This window comes from Hemitrygon akajei, chromosome 5, assembly GCF_048418815.1.
Source record: "Hemitrygon akajei chromosome 5, sHemAka1.3, whole genome shotgun sequence".
Lineage (NCBI taxonomy): Eukaryota > Metazoa > Chordata > Chondrichthyes > Myliobatiformes > Dasyatidae > Hemitrygon > Hemitrygon akajei.
In genome coordinates, this window is record NC_133128.1 from 195,129,427 (window position 1) to 195,148,372 (window position 18,946).

At 42.2% G+C, this 18,946-nt stretch overlaps 1 protein-coding gene across 4 annotated transcripts in view; it reads right to left on the reverse strand.

The window, feature by feature from the left end:
• nckap5l (NCK-associated protein 5-like) overlaps positions 1-18,946 on the reverse strand; it is an 883,389-nt gene that overhangs the window by 346,529 nt on the left and 517,914 nt on the right. For all 4 annotated transcript variants that reach the window (XM_073047595.1, XM_073047596.1, XM_073047597.1 and 1 more), the window contains one exon: positions 15,876-16,019. In XM_073047595.1, the coding sequence (XP_072903696.1) occupies positions 15,876-16,019 (144 nt within the window). The remainder of the gene's footprint in view (positions 1-15,875; positions 16,020-18,946) is intronic.

Genomic DNA, 18,946 nt, shown 5'->3' on the forward strand with positions numbered 1-18,946 from the left:
AGCAGCGAAATTGCAATCAAAATCATGACACCTTATACTAATCAGAATCATCATCAAGTACACAAGACATCTTTTCCAAAAAGTCTATAACAAATCCGAAATCACAATTAAATGGCCAGTGATTGTGATTGAAATACCACCTCCTAATAGTTGAACTGGTTTCCATAGATTTGTAAATTTTTCTATTTCCTTTAGAAGAAAATTATCTTAATTTACAAACACAAGAGATACAGCAGATGTTGGAAATCCAGAGCAACACACACAAAATGCTGGAGGAACTCAGCAAGTCAGGCAGCATCTATGGAAATGAATAAACAGTCGACATTTCGGGCCAAGGCTCTTCATCAGGACTGGGGCAGGTAATGTTGAGGAAGCAAGGCATCTGGGGAAGAACTTGTACAGATTAGACGATTTGGCAAAGAAGTGGCAGATGGAGCACAGTGTGAGGCAGGGTATGACCATGCACTTTGGTAGAAGGAATAAAAGTATAGTCTATTTTATAAATGGGGAGAAAACTCAAAAATCAGAGGTGCAATTTAAGGGACTTGGGAGTCTTTGTGCAGAATTCCTAAAGACTAACTTGCGGGTTGAGTTGGTGGTAAGGAAGACAAATGCAACGTTAGCATTCACTTTGAGAGGACTAGAGTATAAATGCAAGGATATGATACTGAGGCTTTGGTCAGACTGCACTTGCAGTATTGTGAGCAGTGTTGGTCATCTTATCTAAGAAAATATGTGCTGACATTGGAGAGGGTTCAGAGGAGGTTCATGAGAATGATGCCAGGAATGAAAGGGTTAACATGTGAGAAAAGTTTGATGGCTCTGGGCCTGCACTCACTGGAGTTTAGAAGAATAAGTGGGGGATTTCATTGAAACCTATTGAATATTGAAAGGTCTAGATAGAGTGGATAGAACATAGAACCTACAGCACATTACAGGCCCTTCGGCGCACAATGTTGTGCCAACCATGTAACCTACTCTAGAAACTGCCTAGAATTTCCCTAGGATATAGCCCTCTATTTTTCTAAGCTCCACGTACCTATCTGAGAATCTCTTAAAATACCCTATTGTATCTGTTTCCACAGCCGCCGGCAGCCCATTCCACACACCCGCCACTCTCTGTGTGATAAACTTACCCCTGACAATCCCTCGGTACCTACTGCCAAGCACCTTAAAACAATGCCCCCTCATGTTAGCCATTTCAGCCCTAGGAAAAAGCCTCTGGCTATCCACACGAACAATGTATATTCATCTTATACATCTCTGTCAGGTCACCTCGCATCCTCCATCACTTCAAGGAGAAAAGGCCAAGTTCACTCAACCTATTCTCATAAGCACGCTCTCCAATCCAGGCAACATACTTGCAAACTTCCTCTGCACACTCTCTATAGTATTCACATACTTCCTGTAGTGAAACCTCTGATTTTTGAGTTTTCTCCCCATTTATAAAATAGACTATACTTTTATTCTTTCTGCCAAAGTGCATGATCATACCCTGCCCCACACTGTGCTCCATCTGCCACTTCTCCACACTCTCTATACTATTCACATATTTCCTGTAGTGAGGTGACCAGAACTGAACACAGTATTCCACATGGGGTCTGACCAAGGTCTTATATAGCTGTAACATTACCTCACGGCTCTTGAACTCAATCCCACCGTTGATGAAGGCCAACACACCATACACCTTCTTAACAGCACTGCCAACCTGCTCGGCAGCTTTAAGTGTCCTATCAACATAGACCCCAAGATCCCTCTGATCCTCCACACTGCCAAGAGTCTTACCATAAATACTATATTCTGTCTTCAAATTTGACCTACCAAAATGTGGAGCAGATGTTTCCTATATCAGGGGAGTCTAAGACCAGAGGGCACAGCCACAGAATTACGGCAAATTAAAGATGCTGGAGGAGCTTAGCAGGTCCATAAGACCATAATAAGACTATAAGACACAGGAACCAAATTAGTCATGATGGAGTAGTGGAACAGACTTGATGGGCTGAATGGCTTAATTCTGCTCCTACATCTTAATAGTCTTATTATTCAAAAATCCTGAAAACGGAGTTGTATTTGGCCAGTAGAGTTCTGCACAACAGGGTCTGCCTGTGCTTCCCCCAAAGAGGACTGATTTACACACTGCAGTAATGCAGAGTAGAAACAGAGATCAAGTCTGCAGAAAAGAATCACATCTCCTGGACAAGAATTAAAGTTTGCTGGTGGAGTTCTAAAGAGGTGCGACATGTGTTTCCTATTACCTGTGTAACATTTACCCAAAAGGCTGGTATATGTCTAGGGGAAAAGGAGATCCAGCCACTCACCAACCCAATGTGGTGAACTACATATACCAGAGTGGTTTGCTCCCAACAGACCCCTGCTGACTGCTCCTGTGGCTCCTCCCACAAACCCCTATATAAAGGTGAATGAGGCCTGAGGCCGGCTCTCATTCTCCAGGATGTTGGGTTGTTCATTCTTCCAGTCAATAAAAGCCGATAACTCTCTTCTTACGTCTCAGAGTGAGTTATTGACGGTGCATCACCCACCTCCCGTACATGCAGGTGCTGTGAGAATCGAGTTTATGCCTCGCGCCCGCCAACAGTATCAAACCCACAACAAATACCGTTATGAAATACACTTTAAAGAGTTTACTAAAATTAAAAGAGTATTAGGCAATACAATATATATATAAAAGGAAAAAAACAAAAGGCGCCAACTTATCAAAGTTCAGTCAGTTTAGTGCACTCGTTGGAGCTCAACCATCGAACCATTCGACCCCTCGTCGCTTGCCCCCGACTTCCACGTTTTCCACCTCGGACTCCCCGGTGGTCTTCCGAGCGCACGTCCACCTTCCTCGGCGTCTCCTTCCCAACTCCCTTCACACCATAAGCCCGCGCAACCCCTCCCCCAAGTTCCCAGCCTCACAAAACACAATAACATTCCCCATTGATTAACAAATGAATACAATTACCATATCAGCCATTCTAAAGCGAAACAATGGCAAGAGAAATACTTATCAGACAAATAAGCATTCCTACTCGTAACAAACCAAAGAAGCCCTTTTGAGTAACATACACAGGACATTGTACACCTGCTTTTTGTACTTGATGTTGTAGTGAGTAAACCTGTGATTTGTATTGGTTTGCAGAGCCCTTGACAATGATGCTGCAATGTAGCAAAGGCTCGCTGGTTTTGAATTTAAAAGGTCGCTCTCCATATTGGCTTGCTATCGTTGCTGCTTGGCAAAAGATTGTTGAACAGGCAATGACATCAATGAAAAGTAACATTACCCAGTGGTGTATAATTAAATACTGTATCTGATTTTGTGTTGCCGCATTAGGCTCCTAAATTAGACAAGTAGGAGCAAACCACGACATTTTTCATTCAGTTAGTTTAACATCTGTTGGGAAATTAATAAATAAAATTAATTATGGCTACAATTTTCAAGAACAAGAGACAGGAAACTATCTATTGATGTTAATTATATATTCTTCCAGAAGGTACTTGATGAAGCCCCTTATGAAAATTTTGTTAGCTAAATTGAGGGTAAGTTAATAGCATTTTGGTTGAAGTCAGGAGAGTATGGAATCATAACTTCATTTTTATTCTCACCTGCTGAGCAATCTCAACACTTTCAGTTAGTCACAGAGAAATCGATCAACAATGATAAAATGGTGAGCCGGTTTGATGGGTCAAATGGCCTAATTCTGCTCCTATATCTTATGGTCTTTTACAAGATGAAAACAGGCCCTACAGTCCAAGGTGCCCCATCCAAACTAGTCCCATTTGTCTTCTGAACCGTCCCAATCCATGGACCAGTCCAACAGTCTTATAGACGTTGATATTGTACCTGCCTTGAATTCTTCCTCTGGCAGCTGACTGCATATTGATAAGACCATAAGACCATTAGATACAGGAACAGAATTAGGCCATTTGGCCCATCGAGTCTGCTTGTCTTTTCATCATGGCTGATCCACTTTTCCTCTCAGCCCCGATCTCCTGCCTTCTCTCCGTATCCTTTCATGCCCTGACCAACCAAGAAACTATCAGCCTCTGCCTTAAATATACATAAAGACTTGGCCTCCACAGCTGCCTGTGGTAATGAATTCCTCAGATTCACCACCCACTGGCTGAAGGAATTCCTCCTTATCTCTGTTCTGAAAGGATGCCCCTTTATTCTGAGGTTGTATCCTCTGGACATAACATACTTTCTGGAAAATTATGCCTGCAAGCTCTTAAATTCTTTCCATTTGACTTTGTACTGACATTGGATTGGGTTCAAAGGGGGTTCATCAAGAAGATTTGGGGATTGAAAGGCATATCATATAAGGGGTATTTGATGGCTCTAGGCCTCTACTCACTGGAATTCGGAAGAATGAGAGGGGATCTCGTTGAATCCGATTGCATGTTGAAAAGCCTCAATAGAGTGCATCTGGAGAGAATATTTCCTATAGCAGGGAAATCTAGGACCAGAGGGCACAGCCTCAGGATAGAGGGATGTCCATTTAGAACAGAGATGAGGAGGGATTTCTTAAGCCAGAAAGTGGTGAATTTGTAGAATTTGATGCCACAGGTGGATGTGGAGTCCAAATCACTGGGTATATTTAAAGCAGAGGTGGATAGATCCTTGATTAGTCAGGACATGAAGGGTTATGATGAGAATGAAGGAGACTGGGTCTGAAAGAAATTGATCAACCATGATGAAATTGTGGAGCAGACTCAATCGGTCAAATGGCCTAATTCTGCTCCTAGATCTTATGGTCTTATGAACCTTAAACCCATGCCCTCTAGATCTTAATACACAAACTTGGGTTAAACAACTGAGTGCTTTCGCTCTACCTATGCCCTTTATCATTTTATTCACCTCTCTGTCTCCTATTCTCTAAGGAATAACATCTAAGTGTGTCCAACCTCACCCAATAAGTCCATCCCTCAAGTCTTGGAAACTTCCTTCTAATTTTTTTCTGCATTTTCCAGTTTAATGTGAGGTGGTTCATTTCTGTAGGTCAACTATGATGGCAGAATATAGTATTTATGGTCAGACTCTTGGCAGTGTGGAGGATCAGAGGGATCTTGGGGTCCGAGTCCATAGGACACTCAAAGCTACTGCGTAGGTTGACTCTGTGGTTAAGAAAGTGTATGGTGCATTGGCCTTCGTCAATTGTGGGATTGAGCTTAGGAACCAAGAGGTAATGTTGCAGCTATATAAGACCCTGGTCGGACCCCACTTGGAGTACTGTGCTCATTTATGGTCACCTCACTACAGGAAGGATGTGGAAACCATAGAAAAGGTGCAGAGGAGATTTACAAGGATGTTGCCTGGATTGGGGAGCATGCCTGATGAGAATCGGTTGAGTGAACTCCGCCTTTTCTCCTTTGAGCAATGGAGGATGAGAGGTGACCTGATATAAGATGATGAGAAATATCATGTGGATAGTCAGAGGCTTTTTCCCAGGGCTGGAATGGCTAACACAAGAGGGCACAGTTTTAAGGTGCTTGGAAGTAGGTACAGAGGAGATGTCAGGAGTAAGTTTTTTTTTTACGCAGAGAGTAGTGAGTGTGTGGAATGGGCTGCCAGCGATGGTGGTGGAGGCGGATATGATAGGGTCTTTTAAGAGACTCCTGGATAGGTACATGGAGCTTAGAAAAATAGAGGGCTATGGGTAACCCTAGGTAAGGTAAGGACATGTTCAGCACAGCTTTGTGGGCTGAAAGGCCTGAATTGTGCTGTAGGTTTTCTATGTTTCTAATGTCTCTAACTTCTTCCTTATAGCAGGGCAATGGAAGCTAAACACAATATGCCAAATGTGACCGCACTACAAACTCGCAAATTGTTACTCAGTACCCTGATTTATGAAGGCCAGGACACCAAAAGCCTTCTTCACCATCTTATGCCTCAGTGGCTTCACTGTCAGTGAACCATGTACTTGTAGTTCAAGGTCCTTCTGTTCTTCTACACTCCCAAGGGCACTGCTGTTCACTGTGAATTAAGCTCTATTTGCCATCCCTTGATTCACTTACTCAGGTGATCTCTGCCATCTTTTGAAAACCTTTGTCGTTGTCTACTTTACTACTGATTTTAGTGTTACCTGCAAACCAACTAACCATGTTGGCATAGTATAGTAGCATAGTGGTGAGCACATCACTTTACAGTACAGGCCGCTCGGATTCAATTCCTGCCACTGCCTGTAAGGTGTTTATACATTCTCCCGTGTCCACGTGGGTTTCCTCAGGGTGCTCCAATTTCTTTCCACAGTCGAAATATGAATGGGTTGGCAGGTTGATTGGTCATTGAAAACTGTCCCATGATTAGGCTAGGATCAAATCAGGGAGAAGAAGGGCCTATTCCATGCTGTATCTCAATTTAAAAAAATCTCTTGTACATTCCAGTTGTTGATATCTACCCAAATCATTGATATAGATGACAAAGAACAATGGACTCAGCAATAACTTACCTCTCAGAATCTCTGTCCTACCAGATATACATGTAACTTTCCTCTCAGAATGCATCTTTCCAGATTTACATGTACCTTATCTCTCAGAAAGCATTTTTCCAGATATACATGTAACTTACCTTCCAGAATCCCTGTCTTTCCAGATATACATCCTTTCTAGAATTCTTCCCAGTAACTAACTTATGCGTAGATACTAGACTGACTGGTCTACAGTTCTCATGTTTTTCTTTGTTGCCCTTTTTAAATAAAGACACAGCATTCATTCCCCTTCAGGCTGCTGGCACTTCACCTGTGGCTAACGGTGATGCAAGTATCTCAGCCAAGGCTTCTCTAGCTCCCACGGTGATCTTGGGTACAATTGGTCAGGCCCTGGAGATTTGTCTAACTTTGTACCTTTTAAGACATCCAACATCTCTTCTACCCCAAGACCTCCCCATTCACTTGTTCTACTTCAGAAGCCTTCAACTCTTACTCCATGATAAAACTACTGGAGAAATATTAATTAAGGACTTAACCCATTTCCTACAGCTCCTCATTGGTCTTTGAAGGGCCCAATTTTCTCTCTAATCTTAATATACAGAAAATTTCTTTTCATCTTTCTGCCAAAGATAGTTCATGTCCCTCATTTGCCCCATCTTATTTCCTTCTTGAATTCAGTCCAGCATCCCCATACTACTCCAGGGATTCATTTGATCCCAGTTGCCTGTACCTGACCATGTCACCTCCATTTTCCTGGTCAGGGTCTCAATATCCCCATCATCCAGGGTTCATTGCTCCCACCAGCCCTGTCATTCAATCTAGCAGGAACGTGCAGACCTTGAGCTCTCACTGTCAAAAACCTCCCACTTGTCTATGGTTTCTTTGCTGCAGACAACCTACTCCAGTCAACCTTTGTAAGCTTCTATGTCATACTGTCAAAATTTGCCATGCCCAAATTTAGAACTAGAACCTATGGATCAGTTCTGACCATTTCTGTAACTATTTAAAAACTAGTAAAACTATGGTCACTGGTCCAAAAATGTTCCCCACTGTCACCTCAGTCACTTGTCCTACCTCATTACTTGAGTGCCTAGAGATTTGCCCTCTCTGTGTACATTGTCCAGGGAAAGCTTGCTGAATGCACATAACAAATTCCACCTCATGTAGGTCCGTAAACAATATTGCAGTCTATGTTAGGAAAGTTAAAATCTTCAATCAGCGAGCCAAACCAATGCCGATTGGTCAGCTGACAACCAATCCCATGCTGACTTACACAAATTGATTGCTGGTGCAAACAACATCTTGAATGTTTTTTGAGTAAACTATTTAAATAGTCATGCCTTGGGATGTACAGTTGAGTTTTGAGTTTGAGATTTGTAGTTGCGTGATTTTACTGAAGTAAAAGAGTATTTCTAGGTCTGGCTTTGTCCTATTGTAGGGTAATGCAATTGGTGGAAACATACAGAATTGCACATTTGATACCTTGTCCTAGTTTTCCATATTTCAGGCTCCTGATATGCAAGGACAAAGCACCATCTGCAAATACAGCTTGTACCTCAGCACTAATCAGGTCTCCCTCTTGCAGGTAGTCCCTCATCATTAGCTCATCCACGGCAGACCTTCTTCTCAATTCTCCTTCAGGAAGATTAACAGAAGAAAGGAGGAGCACCGAGTCTAGTCAGGAGTTAGTTTCCATTTTCCATCGTTTCTGCTGAACCTCAGTGATCCTGCCCACCACAACATCACCAACTTCTCCATTATATCTTGTTTGAAGTACCCTGGTCCAAGTTTCTCTTCCCCTTTGATGCACCATCAATAACTCTCGGAGACGGGAGGCGAACGATACGCTTTTATTAGCAGCAAAACGGAGCACAGCATCTCGGAGACTGAGGGGGGAGCAGTGCCTCCAATCGCCTTTATACAGGGGTCTGTGGGAGGAGCCACAGGAGCAGTCAGCAGAGGGGCGTGTCCAGACAGGTATACATAGTTTACCACACTCGTATAACTCATTTTCACAATTTGCCTTGTGGCACAGCCATCATCCTGGGAAATAATAGCTCCATTTGGATTTATCCAATCACTAAGCAGAAGGAGGATGAAGCCAGACAACTTGTGACTAATCTTGAGCCAGTTTCTTTATCGGACAGAAAAGTGATCTCACAACTCCAAAATTGCATCTTAGTCCTGAGTAGTCATAAGACACCAGTGTTCTCTATTGTTACAAGGCATCATTGCATCACCAGATTAAAGATATTCTGAAGCCAGAAATAATGGAAGAAATAGTGATGGAGACAAGGTAACGGTTAATAAATCAGGAGGGCTAATATCACGCACCGATTTCATTTTTCTTACTTTTATAACATATTGCAATATATTGTATTTGTGCCTGGATCATATCAAAACAGTTTATCCTTATGTACTAATAACTAACATTCATTCAGTATCTTTAATATAGTAAAATTCCAGTTTAACAAAAAAAAGAATTGCACATTTGAGTTGGGACTTACTTTAAGAGATGGGTCTGATGTGATGATGTAATTACATAAAGGATTTTTACTATACTTGATGTTCAGTTTTTAGCCCTTCGATAAGTGAGTTGCAATAAACATAAATTAAATAAAAAATTAATAAACAATAAACATAAATTAAACATAAAACACCTCTGCCATTTTATTTGTGAAACAAAATATATTGGTGATACTGATGCTCTTGGACGATTCCAGAATTATTGAATGTGTTGGCCAACACAGTTGCTTTAAAACTGCCAGAGTTTTGGGAGCAAAATTTCATCACTTGGTTTGTACACGCTGACGCCCAATTCACACTATGAGAAATCTCCACTGACCACTAAATTGTTCAAAGTGGAAGCATCGCTCTGCTATTCTATGACTGTGAGAGCGGCGAGTTGACTAGAACACCTGCCTGAACACGATAAATGCCAATTGCTGAAACTCATCTTTCACAGACTTTTGGACAAGTGGAGTCTGAGTGCGCTAAACAGTTGCTCTCCTTGGTGATGCTAAGCTGCCAGAGCTAATGGATCACATGCAGTCTCTCTTGGGAAATCACCATCCTTGTTTGAGTTTTAAAGAACTCTTCATGCAGCAAATGCCTGATCAAGTTCACATAACCCACGCTAATGCACTAATGAAATAATATAGGGAGTTTGCTAAGATGTCTGACAGTCTATGTTCAGCTAGGCAATGGTGCATCATTCTTTCTTCTTTCTCTACCTCAATAAGCCCAGCCAGCAAGGCCCCCAACATAAGGACACCTGCGAATGCAAAACAGATGATGCTGGGCCTGTGGTTTTACCATGCTCACTTTGGTACAAATGGTAGGAAGTGCTGACTGCTTTGCAGCTTCGACAGTGCCAGCACATCAGGACATCAGAGGTCTGTGAACACCATGGGTTCCAGCTTCCAGGGTCGTCTACTGTTCATTATGAACACCCTTTCAGGGCAATGCTTCCTGTGTGACACGGGTGCTCAAGTGAGTGTGCTGCCAGTATCACCTCTTGATGAGAAGGCAAAGAGTGATGAAACCTCACTGGAGGCTGCCAACTGGGACATGACAGGTGATGCTCTGCTTCAGTGGGCAACGTTATACCTGGGACTTCCATCTGGCTAAAGTGGCTAGACCTCTGCTCGGTGTAGAACTCTTGTGTGCCCAGGACTGTTAGTTCATCTTAAGAACTGCCGGCTTGTGGATGTCAAGGACTTTGGATCGTTATACTGCCCCTTCACATACGAGTTTACTCGACAGCTGGGTGAATTCCCAAACCTCACCAAGCCTACGTTCTCCACTACAGTCATAAATTCTGGGAGCTCATGCACTACATTCCCACAACTGGCCCGCCAGACCATGCCCACGCACATAGACTGGACAGAGAAAAGCTGGGAACCAGGAAGGCCAAGTTGCCAACATGGAAAGAGTTGGAATTGCCCCTGGGTTTCACCCTTCCATATAGTGCCTATATCTGATGGTGGTTGCCACCCATATGGTGATTACAGATTCCTTAATGAGGCCGCCAACCCCAACCGTTACACAGACCCACACATCCAACACTTTTTGGAAAATTTAGCTGGAATGTTAATTTTTTCCCAAAGTCAATCTAGTTTGGGGCTACCATCATGTGCTCAGAGGACATTCCCAAAATGGCTGCGATCACCCCATTAGACATCTTTGAGTCTCTGTGCATGCCATTTGGGCTGAAAAATGCAGCACAGACTCTATATTAAAAGACTTAGATTTTCATCTTAGTATCTCATCTCTGCACACATTTCGAACACCTCAGCCAATACAGGTTGATTATTAACCCTGTTAAATGCCAATTTGGGTTGCAAACCATTGACTTTCTCAGCCATTACATCACCACAGAAAGTGTGAAACCCCTCCCATTAAAAGTAGTCACTATTTTGGATTTCCCACTGCCCCACACTACAAAAAAGCTACAGGAGTTTTTAGATACAGTGAATTTCTATCACTGTTTCAGTCCACGAGCTGCTGAACTTATGCTTCCCCTGCATAGTGCACTTAAAGGCAATACCCCTAATTGGGTGCTCGACTGGTCAGAGGACACGACCAAGGCATTTGATGATACTTAACACAACCCTACTCGTGCACCCACTCACCAACATACCTACAGCCAGACTCTGTGGGTGCTGTGCATCAACAGTTGGTCGGAGGTGTGTGGCAGCCACTCGCCTTTTTTGGCTAGCAGCTCCGTCTTCCCAAAAGGAAGTAGAGCACATTTGACCAGGAGCTTCTCGGTCTCTATCTGGCAGACCGCCATTTCTGTTTTCTTCCAGAGTGTTGCCATTTCACAGTGCTCATTGACCATGAACCCCTCGTGCACGCGATGGCCAAAATATCAGACCTTTGGTCTGCACGGCAGCAACGCCAACTGGCCTACGTTTCAGAGTTCGCAACAGAGATACAGCATATCACAGGGAAGTATAATGCTGTGCTGATCGCCTCTTACGGCCAGTTGTTGAGACCGTCCACATTGGGTTTGAGTATGCCAGCAGGCAGACAACCAAGCTACTGAGCCAGAGGGCTAGGCTTACTGAACAGCACTCACAGGCCTGCGGCTGACTTGAATCAAGTTTGAGGAAGCTGGGGTTTCTTCTCCTGCACAATGCTTCAACCAGTCGCCTCACCCCAAAGTGCCTGCAAACTGGAGGTGGATTTCTTTTGACTCCGTACGTGGCATTTCACTTCTGGGCCGGAAGGCCTCACAAAAACTGGCAGCGCTAAAATTGTGTGGCATGGCCTTAAAAAGAATCTACATGATTGGACTATAGCCTGTGGGGAGTGCCACTGAGCAAAAATTAATTGTCATATTCAGATGCCATTGGCACCTTTTGAGATCCCTGAGTGATGATTTGGCCATGTCCATATGGACCTGGTTGGTCCTCTCTCCCGGTGGTTTCATGCGCCTCCTTACTGTAACGGACTGTACCAATAGGTGGCTAGAGGTCGCCCCTCTAGCATTGACGATGGTTACAGACATGGCTCAGGCGTTCATCAGCGCCTGGGTTACATGGTTTGGCACCTCATCCGATAATTCCTCTGACCGCGGTCCCCAACCTCTGGGCTGTAATGGCCTAAAACCTCAGCGTTAAACTACGGCACAAAATGGCATATCACCAACAGTCCAATTGCCTATGCCAGTGGTTTCACCGCTCCTTAAAGGCTGCTCTGACGGCTTCCCTGACCGATGAGTGTTGACATGATCATCTTCCATGTGCCCTGCTGGGGCTCAGAACAGCTTCAAAAGAGGACCTGCAGACCTGCTGAGTTGGCAGCCATTACGAGTGCCAAGTGATTTTATCCCTGACTGGCCTCTGAACAGCTTTCCAAAGCCCTCAGTAAACTCAATTCCTTTTCAGCTATTCCTACCTCCTATTATATTGTACAGCACTCTTGGGTTCCTGTTAACCTACTTCCACCTTGCTTGTTTTTGTCCACCATGATGTACACTAACATCCCCTTAGGCTCCCTTACGATGGCCTGTTCTGCAGTTTGGAATGGGGAGAAAAGACTTCTATCATAGATAAGACAGGTATACTTGAATGTGTTTCAATAGATCGCCAGCTAATTTTGGAGGGTTCCACCAACGTGTCCAAGCCATCACGACATGACCATGAGCATGTCACATACCTCAGGACATGCCGGAAGCACCCGCCGTTCCTCCACCCATGGAACAAGACCCATTTTTCCACCAGTAAATGAACCTAGAAGCTTAAACAGACTTTAGCTTGAGTAATTTGAGATCAGAATCAGGTTTATTATCACTGATTTCCATGGTGTGAAACTTGATGTTTTGGGGCAACAGTACAGTGCAAATATACAAAATTACTACAAGTTTCAAAATAAGTGAATAGTGCAAAGAAAAGGAATAATGGGGTTGTGTTTTTTGTTTCACAGACTGCTCAGAAATCTGATGGCAAAGGGAATGAAGCTGCTTCTGATTGGTTGAGTGTGTCTTCAGACTCCTATACCTCCTCCTCAATGGTAGTAATGAGAAGAGGGCACATTCCAGATGGTAAGGGTCCTTAGCGATAGATGAATGCTGCCTTTTGATGCACTGCCTCTTGAAGATGTCCTTGGTGGTGATGAGGGATGGAGCTGGCTGAGTCTATAACCCATTGTAACCTTGTGCAATCCTGTGCTTTGGAGCCTTCATACCAGGCTATGATGCAGCCAGTCAGAATGTGCTCCATCATGCATCTATGGAAATTTGCAAGGGTATTTGATGACATATCAAATATCCTTAAACTCTAATGAAATAGGGCTGGTAGCATGCCTTCATTGAGATTACGTCTGTAAGTTGGCCCCAAAAAAGATCCCAATGATGTTGATTCCCAGGAACTTGAAGCTGCTCACTCTTTCCACCTTAATGAGGCAGGTGTGGGTTCTCTCAACTTCCCCTTCCTGAAGTCCACAGCTGACCTATGTCACTCTTCTATGCCTCCTCATCACCATCTGAGATTTATTTGACAGTGAATTTAAAGATGGTACTTGCACTGTGCCCAGCCACAAAGTCATGAGTGTAGAATCAAGCAGTGGGGCAGTATTGACTGTCAGAGAGGAAGAAGTGCTATCACTGACTGTGGTTTCCTGATGGAGAATCAAAGATCTAGTTGCAGATGAAATATTCTGATAAAAATTTGTATATTTTGTCCTCTATCTTAGAACCCTCATTTTCTCTCATTAGGATCATTTTTTGAATGATTTTATTTCCAATTTCATTCCTCATTCATTATATGTTTTAAACTATATTTCTATTTTTAATGTATTTTATCTGAAACCAAGATAAAAGTATTTTCTCAAATTATACCAAATCTTTTCTGAAAGAAAGTAAGCCAAAGGAACCGTCAGAAACCAGCACCCACAGTGCGACTGCATTTCTCAATTATGTCCAACTGCCTTCAAAAGTATGCTTCAAAAGAAGAGGTGTCTGTGGATTTTAACCATCACGTTAAAGGTATTGAAGAAATATAACCAGAACAAAAAAATAGTATTCTCTAACTCTAGGGAAAGAAATAACAGTGACCAAATCGATTCATCCTCAACGTTATAATATACAATTATTATTTTTTCTTAATCTAGAGCTAGGTACTATTGAATTATTTCTGATAACAAAACAATTATATCTTTTGTATGTACTCCTTCAGCAGGTATGAGAACTAATATTTCCACTAAAAGAGAAAATGTGAAAACTAAAATATGGACAGATGACATTTCCCATAGAGGTTATCCTAAAGTTATACTGAATCTCAATTGAGTCACACTGAAATTTCAATGGTCACCACATTTTGAAAAGGAAATACTCCCTCTGGACAAAACACAAAAATGATTTACCAAGATGAGACCAGAAATGCTCCTTTTGTTATCCTTTTCTATGTAGCGCAAACAATTTGAAGCCTTTTTATATTGAAAAGAAAGTATGAGCTGATCTTGAGATCGTTGGTAAAAAGTTGTGCTAGATTAGACAATGATAGCACTTCTATTCGCGAATAAGTGCAAAAAAAGTCCATTGATACATTATCAATAAATCAAATAAGATAATCAGATAACACTTATTTACCCAGAGAATGATGAGAAGAATAATTTAAAATAGGGGTTTTCTAACTTTTTTAAGCCATGGACCAACACCGTTAGGCAGAGGGTCATGGACACCCACGTTGGGAACCCTTGGTTTAGAAGCTTACAACAGCAAACGCAGTTCCCTTCATCTATTGTGTATTAATAGCAAAGAATTTAAGAATTATTTATAATAATCATTCTTTGTTCATTACAATTGTATAAAATAACTTGGGAAAAGAATTAAAATTATGAACCTGCTAGCACAAACTGGAACTGTGCCAGAAAGAATTTGTCACTGAATCTGTGCCAAATGTTCTCACCCATAAACTTCAATACCGATGACACAGTTCAACTCTTTTAATATGCCAACATCAACACATAAGATATTTGTCAGTTCAGTTTTGTCATATGTAACTTCACATCAAATCAAGCCAAAAAAAACACATTTTGGAAGGTGGCCTGGAAATGTCAGTTTAATTCTCATTGGCAATTGCAAAGAATGGAACATTGTGACTCTTGTAGATACTTTGCAACTTTGAGTCCAGACCTACATTACTGCCATTTTAGCCTTGATGTGAAGGTTGTTTGCCATTTGTTGAAAAAAATGCACCTTAAATATTATACACCTTATCATTACTGAAAGCTGCTCAGATGCATGAGAATCAATTTTATTCAACTGCAGTAAAAATATCCAGAAGATTTTTTTAGGAACTCAACATTCATGGAGCTTTATTGCATGAAGGCCTACTTGCCAATCAATGGCCAATGATCAGCAAATCAAAAACTCTCTTTTGCCTTATTGAGTTTCTGATCTGATCTGGCTATAATATCTCCCAAATTCGCTCTGAAAATATCTTAAACTATCCCTATGTAACTCCAGGCCAGAACAAATATTAAGGTTTTCTAATATTACAAAGAAAACTTGGTCTACATTATACATTAACATTTCTATTTAGCACCATAATTTACCTCATTTGTGTAGTGCAATCATGTAAGTCTTAGGTCAGCATCTTAAAAGTGGCCATCTTCAGAAGCATTATCAGACCATTATGCATTTACAGGATATGGGCTTTGCTGATTGTGAGTGAAAAATGTCAGCATTTATCAGCTCTCCCTGACTAAAATGCTGCCATTCATCTGGTGCAGTGATCTCAGAGTGCTGTTGGACAGGGAATTCCTCAGTTTATGTACTGCAAAGAAAAAACGTTGATATATTTTCAGGTTGGAATAGTGTGTGACTCTCCTCCTTGGGCCCTTAGCTCCCAGTGGAGCATAGGCCCGTGAAGACCTCCCATTGTGTGAGGGCATGTGAATTTCACTTCTAGATGGATGCAATTTGTAGTTGTTGCTTACCTCCAACGTTCTTAGTCTTTCCAAAAGGTGCACTGTCTTTTCCTGTTCCTCAATGTTGATTGCGCTGCTGGGGAATTCATCCAATGTCTCATGTATGTCTGTTGTTGTTTCTTTGGAAACTTCTGTATCTTCTGACATCTTAGCCTAAATATCCAGAGAGGTTAAATTTTAGCAAGGCACACCAAACAGTTTGAAAAGAAGCTCATGGACTGAATTAGATCATAGAAATAAGGCTGTCAGTAATGTATTGAAATTCTTCAGGTTTATTTTAACCATGGCAGTAATGATAAGAATTTTATAACAAAGTGAAACTTACTGTACAAGAAGTCTAGTAAGTTTATGACTAATTTCTATTACTAACCTGTTGAGGTTGTGCGGTGGAGATACAACTCTACCAAAGGATGTGTAAGGTGCTCCTTCACTCTACTAGCCTGAGGGTCACCCTTGTGCAAGATGTAGCACCAGCTTAACCCCCCCCCCCAAAAGATTAGAGTCACGTGAAGCCATGGCAGCAGGTGTTGGATGGTTGTATGAGTAGTTGGTGCATATCACAAGCCCTGGTTATGGAGCCACTGACGCCAGGTAAACAATTTCCGAGGAGTATTGACAATGACTGGCGTCACCTGTCTTGTAAAGACACTGCCCAGAAAAAGGTAATGCCAAATCACTTCTGTAGAAATATATGGATGGTAAGACCATGATCACCGTCATACGATACAATAATGATGATATAAGCATGTAGTAACAGCACTTACAGAGAGCCCCTCAGCCTTCACAATGTGGCTTCTTTTGCTCATTGATCATCCATGGAATTCAACACGAGCTTAAGCCTAATAATCACTTTGTATTATGTTGAAGTGGGAAGGTTACCTAATCAACTGAACAATTAAAAATATTAAACCAGTTTGCTATTTGAAAACTTTAAATTACCATTAATAAATATATGAAATATTGACTGTTGTTTAAAATTTTCCTCAGTCCATTAATTGGGACTGAAGGCTGACAAATCCCCAGGTCCAGATGGTCTGCATCCTAGGGTACTAAAGGAGGTGGCTCTGGAAATTGCGGATGCATTGGTAATCATTTTCCAATGTTCCTTGATTCAGGATCAGTTCCTGAGGATTGGAGAATGGCTAATATTATCCCACTTTTTAAGAAAGGAGGGAGGGAGAAAACAGAGAACTATCGTCCTGTCAGCCTAACATTAGTAGTGGGGAAGATGCTAGAGTCCATTATTAAAGATGAAATAGTGGCATATCTAGATAGCAGGGATAGGATTGGGCCGAGCCAGCATGATTTTACCAAGGGCAAATCACGCTTGACTAATCTGCTGGAGTTTTTTGAGGATGTAACCAGGAAGTTAGACGAGGGAGATCCAGTGGATGTAGTGTACCTTGATTTTCAGAAGGCATTTGATAATGTCCCACATAGGAGATTGGTGGGTAAAATCAGAGCTCATGGCATTGGGGGGAAGATATTGACATGGATAGAAAACTGGTTGGCAGGTAGAAAGCAAAGGGTAGCGGTGAATGGGTGTTTGTCGGAATGGCAGGTGGTGACTAGTGGGGTGCCACAGGGCTTGGATTTGGGACCACAGCTGTTTACGATTTACATCAACGATTTAGATGAAGGCATTGAGAATAACATCAGCAAGTTTGCTGATGATACTAAACTCGGTGGCAGTGTGACATGTGATGAGGATGTTAGGAGAATTCAGGGTGACTTGGATAGGCTGGGTGAGTGGGCAGATACTTGGCAGTTGACGTTTAATGTGAATAAGTGTGAGGTTATCCACTTTGGGAGTAAGAACAGGAAGGCAGATTATTATCTGAACGGTGTAGAGTTAGGTAAGGGAGAAATACAAAGAGATCTAGGAGTCCTTGTTCATCAATCACTGAAGGTGAATGAGCAAGTGCAGCAGGCAGTGAAGAAGGCTAATGGAATGTTGGACTTTATTACAAAGGGAATTGAGTACAAGAGCAAGGAAATCCTTTTGCATTTGTACAGGGCCCTGGTGTATTGTGTACAGTTTTGGTCTCCAGGGTTAAGGAAGGACATCCTGGCTGTAGAGGAAGTGCAGCGTAGATTCACAAGGTTAATTCCTGGGATGTCCGGACTGTCTTACGCAGAGAGGTTAGAGAGACTGGGCTTGTACATGCTGGAATTAAGGAGATTGAGAGGGGATCTGATTGCAACATATAAGATTTTTAAGGGATTGGACAAGATAGAGGCAGGAAATATGTTCCAGATGCTGGGAGAGTCCAGTACCAGAGGGCATGGTTTAAGAATAAGGGGTAGGTCATTTAGGACAGGGTTAAGGAAAAACTTCTTCTCCCAGAGAGTTGTGGGGGTGTGGAATGCACTGCCTCAGAAGGCAGTGGAGGCCAATTCTCTGGATGCTTTCAAGAAGGAGTTAGATAGGTATCTTATGGATAGGGGAATCAAGGGATATGGGGACAAGGCAGGAACCGGGTATTGATAGTAGATGATCAGCAATGATCTCAGAATGGCAGTGCAGGCTCGAAGGGCCGAATGGTCTACTTCTGCACCTATTGTCTGTTGTCTAATTCCTGTTTTGTATAATTTCATTTCCAGTGCCTGACATGATATTGAATTCAATAAGGGCTGAATTTAAAGGCCTATAAGTAAGGGTGACAGTGTGTGATTACAAACAAGAGAAAATCTGCAGCTGCTGGAAATCCAGGTGTGTGATTAATCTGACTGAAGTAATGGCAATCACTTTGCATGGTATGCAGTGTATAATTCTGCATCTGATACCAACCATTATTGAGTAAGTATAATGATTTCTGCTTGAAACTGATATTGATTTTTGAAATAGAGGGACCACCTTGGAACTTGCCACTGAAACACAGCCAGCAGACTTCAAAACTTGCTTTGCACTTCTGTATTTATACATGGATCTCATGGCTAAAGCAGATTCTACCAGTTGTCTGGAAAATGAGGGTGCCTGTGAAGCAGTGAAAAACAACATAACTTGGAGAGAGAGGGCTCTCACACTTTGAGGAAGAAGGAATAAAACAGGAAAGATGTTCTACACGTGCAAAGACCTA